The sequence below is a fragment of the Lactuca saligna genome, chromosome 9 (assembly GCF_052625555.1).
Source record: "Lactuca saligna cultivar CGN05327 chromosome 9, ASM5262555v1, whole genome shotgun sequence".
NCBI lineage: Eukaryota > Viridiplantae > Streptophyta > Magnoliopsida > Asterales > Asteraceae > Lactuca > Lactuca saligna.
This window is the reverse complement of record NC_136425.1, coordinates 100,690,108-100,697,567: the sequence shown is the minus strand read 5'-3', so window position 1 is coordinate 100,697,567 and position 7,460 is coordinate 100,690,108. Positions and strand designations below refer to the sequence as shown.

The window sequence follows — 7,460 nt, the reverse complement described above, 5'->3', positions numbered from 1 at the left end:
AGAGTTTGAGAAAAAATTAAAGAATGCAGAAGAAGGTTGAAGGTTTAGAGAGCTTAAACGTTTCTTTGTGGAGAAGAAAGGAGTTTTATAGTTGCTTAAGAGAGTGGGAAACGTTTTTGACCTAAGTAAATTTGGGTAAAAACGTTTGGGTTTACCTTTTGAATTAGGGTCCTTAATCTTAGCCAAATATTGATAAGAAAGGGAATAAATCTAAAATTGGGATTTACCAAAAAGGTTTGCATTTAATGAAATGTCAGATTTGATATCATCTCTGGTGAATATGTGGTAGGGAAGAGATTAATCCGTTGGGTAAAGTGGAAGTTGTAACGGATGTGATGTTTTGGGGTAATAGGAAAAGACATATTATAAGGATTTGATTTGGAAAATCTGTTTTCATGTCATCATACCTAAAATAGGTTTGACACGAGGTTTAGAGAAAAAAATGAGACAGTTTCTCAAGGAATGTTTTTATTTAATGTTTTATTTAATGAAGGATCATTAAATAGCACACCATGTTTTTTTTTATTTTACTAGAATGAACAATCTAAAAATCAATTAATGTGAATGTGGATGGACACATCATTGCAGATGGATCCTTTGCCATTGCGGATGACTACAGTTGAAGAAACTGAGAAGAGCACTTGTACAATAAGTTAGTAATAACAAACAAGAAGGACCAGTGAAAGATAAATATAATATATGGTTGTGGTACATAGACTACGGTACACAGGATATACCAAAACAATTTGTTATAAATAAATTTCAGTTAGGACCGCAATAGATACCAAGGATGGCATGCGCTACCTATCAATTCAAGAAGAATTGAGGGTCCGGATTCATCATTCCTAACAGTTGTAGGAATGCATTAAGTTTGGTAGAGTCAAGTGCTTTTGTAAATACATTAGCAATCTCTTCATGAGTAGGGATAAAGATGACTTCAATTTTACCTTTTAGAATGTGGTCTTTGATGAAGTGATACCGTAGTTCAATATGTTTCGTCTTGGAGTGTGGAATAGGATAATGAGAAATCACTATGTCACTTTCAGAGTCATAGTAGATTGGTATTCGCTGCATTATGTATATGTAGTCTAACATTTTTGTCTTCATCCATAGAACTTGAGAACAACAACTGGTTGCGGCTACATATTCGGCTTCTGCGGTAGACAGTGATACACAACTCTGTTTTCTTGAGGACCAACTGACGAGTCTTCCTCCTAGAAATTGACATCCACCTGAGGTACTTTTTCGATCAAGTTTGCATCCAGCATGATCTGCATCTGTAAATGCTTGAAGACTGGATTCGTTGCCTACGGGGTACCATAGACCAAGAGATTTGCTTCCTTTCAGGTACCGGATAATTTGTTTGGCTGCGGTCATATCTGACACTTTTGGGTCAACCTGATACCTTGCACATACACCGATTGCAAAGACAATGTCTAGTTGTCTTGTGGTGAGGTACATTAGAGAGCCAATGATACCTCTATAAGTCTTGTGATCTACAGATTTTCCAGAGGGATCAACAAAGATCTTTTAACCGAATGCCATGGGGACCTTAGCTGAGTAATAGTTGTCCATAGAATATTTCTTCAATAGTTCAGTGGTGTATTTCTCTTGATGAATGAATATCCCTTGCTGAATTTGTTTGACCTGAAGACCTAGAAAGAAATTAATCTCAATATTCATGCTCATTTGGAATTTGTTAGTCATGAGCTTAACAAATTCATCCACCATTCCTTGATCCGATGATCCGAAGATGATATCATCCACATATATTTGTACAAGCATAAGGTGGTCACCATTTTCTTTTCTAAATAAAGTGGGATCAATCATTCCTCTTTTGTACCCTGAAGACACTAGAAATTCAGAAAGAGACTCATAGCAAGCTCTTGGGGCTTGCTTCTGACCGTAGATTGCCTTTTTAAGCTTGTAGTAGTGGTCAGGGAATTCAATACTTTCAAATTCGGGAGGTTGCTAAAGATAAATCTCTTCTTTTAATTCCCCTTTGAGAAAAGCACTCTTAACATCCATTTGGTGTACCTTGATATTTTTGTGGGTTGCGTATGCTAAGAAGATTCGGATGGCTTCCATTCGTGCCACCAGAGCATACGTTTCATCGTAGTCATTACCCTCAAGTAGACTGTACCCCTTTGCAACTAGTCTTGTCTTATTTCTGATGACCGCACCAGATTCATCTAACTTGTTCTTGAACACCCATCTTGTACCAACAATAGTGTGGCCTTGCGGTATGGGAACGAGTTGCTACGCCTTATTCCATTTGAATTCTTCCAGTTCTTCTTGCATTGCAGAAACCCAATTAGGTTCCAATAATGCTTCTTTGATCGATCGCGGCTCAATCGAAGACATAAATGTTGCGTAGTAACAATTATCAGATAAATCCTTGGCAAATCGATTCTGGATACCTGCGGATGGGTTGCCAATGATTTGACCTGGTGGGTGGTCCTTTGTCCATGCGTGTAGATGGGGTTGTAGATGATCAGAAGCTACTGTAGAGGGAATGTCTTCAATATCTGAAACTTCTGCGGTTGGAGATGATAGTTTTCCCTGGATTTGAGAACATCCTAAGGAATCATCTTGGCTTGATGGAATGAGAATGGAATTTTCTTGAGCAGTTTGAAGAGGTTCCCCTTGGATTGCTGATGGGAGTTCCTATGGAACGTAAGAAGGTTCCCCATGGACTGCAGATGGGAGAGTAATAATCTTTGAATTTGTTCTAGTGTCAATGTTCTCTATGAGTTCATCATCCAAATACGAAGTTACATTTGATGTTAATGATTTTCAGCGGATAGGAACTTGAGCATCATCAAGTACTAGAACCTTGATGGTTGTTGCTTGATCCGGAGTAGAGCTTTCCCCCTCAACTGGAGAGGTGAAAGTATTTAGAGATGCTACTTCGGATAGAGATGGACCAGAAACATCAGCATGTTGTTGTTGAGCGGATGGTGACACAAGAACTTCGGATAGTTTCATCGTTTCAACAGGGCCGAAAAGTTCGTTATAATTGAATTCAACCATATTTAAAAGGCCGGAAGAAGCCGGAATATGACTTTTCATGATTGTGGTTGTTTCGGTGGATGGTGGGGTGTTGCAGATGTGAGAATCATCAAATTTCACATCGAAGCTTTCAATGATTAGCCTTGTACATCTGATGAGAACTCGATAAGAAACTTTGTTCGTAGAATATCAAAGAAAGATGCCTTCATCAGACTTTGGTGCAAATTTGTTAAGCTGATCTCTATTGTTGATCACAAAATATCTACACCCAAAGATATGAAAGAAGTGAACATTTGGTTGCCGGTTGTTAAGGCCCTCATACGGTGTTTTATTAAGGCATTTGCACACAATTCTTCAGTTTTGTACAAATCATGTGGTTGCTACAGCTTCAACCAAGAAGTAGAGTGGAAGGTGTGGAAAGTTGAGCATAGATCTGGCTGCTTCGACTAGCATGTGGTTCCTTCTTTCTACTACTCCATTTTGTTGTGGTGTATAAGGCGCTGAAAAGTTGTGAGTGATGCCTTTAGACACCAAGAAACTATTAAGAGAGTGATTAGTGAATTCGGTTCCATTATCACTGCAGATACGTATTACTGGCAGCATGATCTGAAGTTCTATTTCTTTGATGAAGCTGATGAGAATTTGAGGTGTTTCTGACTTGAGTCTGAGTAAGAAAACCCATGTGAAGTGTGTGAAGTCATCTACTATAACCATTATGTACTTTTTGTGATGGAGACTGACTATGGTTGATGGACCGCAAAGATCAACGTGCAGGAGCTTAAGTGGTTTAGAAATTGAAGAGTCAATCACCATGGGATGACTTGCTTTGGATTGCTCATGACATTCACATGCAGGAAAGATAGTGTCATTGTTGAACTTGAGAATAGGGAGTCCTCTGACCAGCTCTCCAGTGATCAAAGTGTTGATGTATCTGAAGTTGAGATGAGCGAGTTTGTGGTGCCATAGCCAGCTGACTTCGGATACAGCTTTGGAAAGGAAACACAACTGCGGTATCCAATGATTAGAGAGACATCCAGTGGATACATGGTATCTTCGGATCGTGACTTGATCAAACAGGTGCTCCTATCACTTGTCATTACCTAACAAAATTTATCATCAAATTCAACTCGATGACCTGCCTTACATAGTTTTCCAACACTGATGAGATTGTTTTTAAGGCTTTCTACATAAGCAACCTTTTGAATTGAGAAGTGCGCTGTAGTGAGTACACCATAACCTCGGATGATTCCATTCGCATTGTTGCCGAATGTAACATTTCCACCATTAAAAATTGGCCTGAAATCCCAAAGGTATTTTAACCTTCCGATCATGTGCAAGGAGCAGGCACTATCAATTAACCATTCATATTATTTTTCCTCCTTGCATAAAGCCTAAGAATTACACGATTAGTTTAGGAATCCAAACTAGTTTGGAGCCTGGAACAACAGATGAGTTTCTGAGTGATGCATGGAACGAGGTTGCAGGGACTGATTTCGTGTCAACATTTAAACGTAGTCCTGGGTGTTTGTGTAGTTTTGGAGTGTTGTGTGTTTTTGCAAGGTGACAAGGTTTCTGATTTTCGCAACTACACTGACATTCACAAGTTTAGATTTTGTCTTTTATTCTTACACCATGTTTGTTCAGCTGTCTAAAGGATGAGTTGTTTGGCTTTTGACTAGTCCGAGGTTGAAAAGATCTGACATGAGTGTTGTTCGTTTTCTGAAAAGTTTGTTTTGAAAAAGTTTTAGTACATGTAGATCTTTGTGTCCTTTTTGTTGGATTTGGTAGGACACCCTTCCTCTTGTTAAAATTTTGTTGTGACTTGAAATGTGTTGGAGTGGGTAAAATACCATTCCATTTCGCATCATCTGAGGAATAGATTTGAAAAACATTGTTTCGAAAAGACTTTACACTCTTTTAAGTTGTGTCAGATGAATTGAGAATGACTGTTGAAGCTGTACATTCCTTTTTGGATTTTTCTTGATGGTAGAGATTTTTGAAAAATAGTGAGAGAAAATAAATTTTTCTGGACTTTTGGATTTTTGAGATCTAACATTCTTTTTGTTTTTTAAAAATATTTGTCTATTTTTTCCGTGGGAGCGAATTTCCTCTTTGAAAGCCTTTTTAGCTAAGGTTTTTGGAGAACCGCAGTCTCTGTTATTCAACTGCGGTTTCCTAAAACCCTTTGAAATTTTGTGAAAATGTGGGCTAGAGTCATCAGAACATGAAGATTCAAGGATTTGAGAACATTGGCCTACTTCAAAGTTTTCTATGGGTAATTCATGATGAATTGTTTGAAGAGTGACAAAACTTTTGTTCAAAGACTGCGGTAGGGATGACTTGACTACCACAGAGTAAGTCTTAGTTGGAACTTCAGTGGGAATTTTGTGGGACTTTTGACTACAGTGTGGGACATTGTGGTCTGAGGACAAAGATGGAAAGTCTTTCGATGCTTCAGTGTCCTCAATGACAATTTCTTCATCAACTACGGATGAGTTTTGAGAATTTGGGAAAGTAGTACCACATATAGGAATTTGATCACCTGTGAAACCTCAAGCACAATTTCTGTTGGATTAATGTCTAAGTCCATAACTATAATTGGTAAGACTTGACCCGACCCGTCATGGTCCATTTGGGTTGCATGGCATCATGCACTTGGATAGACTATAATGAGAGAAATAAGACACTTATGGTTATTAATATATTATAAGTTCTAGTATATTAATAATAAGAATAAAAAGATTATTTAATTAGTATTGATCAAGAATTAATCTAGGATTAATTAAGTGATCAAAAGAAGACTAATTAAATATATGGGTTGATTGTGTAAATCATCCATACTTATATAGTGGGCTAATGCTCCATGGATTATCTAGTTGGGTCAAAACCCATATGATGCTCCATGGATGCTCCATGGTGTATTTAAACCCATGGATCCAAGGAAATGGAAAGTCATGACAATTAGGGTTTACCCTAATTGTAACACTATATAAAGATATTATTCTTCGCAAAATCGGCGACTAGATTATTCTAGAGAGGGCTAGCCGATTTCATGAAGTGTAGAATTCTCTCTAAGTTATTCCAAGTGTTTATGGTGTTGTGTGAACCATTTGAGGTGTCACACTTGGGGCACTAGGCACTCAAGCTTCATGAAGACATTCTACATCAAAGAGGTATGTATTCTATCTTGCTTTATTGATAGTTTTGTATGCTAGATTAGGATAATACCTTGGATGTTCATATTTGCATGTATAATAGAGAAAACATAGATCCAAGGTATTTAGGGTTTCATGTACACTTAGGAGTGTTAGAATGCTCATAACCCAACAGTGGTATCAGAGCCTAGGCTTGTTTTCTTGTTATACCTGCAATAGAAGCTGAAAAATCGAGTTTTGCTGCTGTCAGCCCAGCTAACTCGTCGAGTCCATGAAGGGACTCGACGAGTCCAAGGCAAAATGCATCCAACTCGCCGAGTTGTGTTCATGCACTCGACGAGTTGGACCCCAGACAACATATCTTCGAGGTTTTTGGCTAGAAATGGACTAGGAACATTAACCTAAGTTGTTTTGAACTTATAAACTTGTTTTTTAATGTGGTAATGTTCATGCTAATCCATTTTCAAAGATAATTATCAATAGATTCATGTTTTGTATTAGTTTAAAGGTTAGACTAATTACATGAAAAAGTTTGATTTGAATTATCTTGTTCTTATGAGTTGCTTAGATTAATAGAAAAGTTGAGTGAAAAAGTTGTTTTCAATCCAAATTAATCTAAGAGTTGATTCTAAAATGTGTTTTTGTAACTTGTCCTCAAGTTATATGAAAAGTCACATTTAAGTTTCATAAAAACTCATAAAAGATGGCAATGGTTACAAAAAATGAAGAGTCTTGTCCTTAAGTTATGGAGGTTCAAGAGTCACTTCATTAATAAATAAATAAATAAAATATGTAACCTTAATTAATTCCATAAGTTATAAAATAAAGAAAAGGTTAATTCTTTATTAGTTTAAAGTCTTCCATAATTTGTCCACAAGTTATGGAACTTGAAGAGTTTTTGGATTAAAACTACTTTAAATACTTAAGTTATGGAATTAATTAGTTTTGAATAGTTTCAAAACTTGCCCTCAAGTTTTGGAATTTGTAAAGTTTTCTCTTATGAATACTTTAATTCCAAGTTAGCCCTTAGAATTTTAAAAGTTAAAATTCAACCCTTATACTTTATAATATTAAAAGTTAATAATATATATATGTATAAGAGTAAAGTCGGTCTTACCGCTAGTACGCCTCATTCACGAAGCCGGTCTATAAGGTGGGTATAAGGTTGTTTCCTATAAAATGGCAACTTAATGGGTGTTCACTCTCACCCACCGCTTGCTTGACTGGTGGAGGGTCGTTAGCCGAACGGGTTTGACAGGACTATAATTCTCCCTTCATTAAAAGTATTAATGA

The 7,460-nt window shown here is 37.0% G+C and overlaps 1 protein-coding gene across 1 annotated transcript; it reads right to left on the bottom strand.

The window, feature by feature from the left end:
* Nucleotides 1-807: 807 nt before the first annotated feature.
* On the bottom strand, nt 808-1,461 carry LOC145016604 (secreted RxLR effector protein 161-like). Its single transcript, XM_078974865.1, has one exon. It carries the CDS (start codon nt 1,459-1,461, stop codon nt 808-810), a length of 654 nt encoding a protein of 217 aa, XP_078830991.1.
* Nucleotides 1,462-7,460: the final 5,999 nt, after the last annotated feature.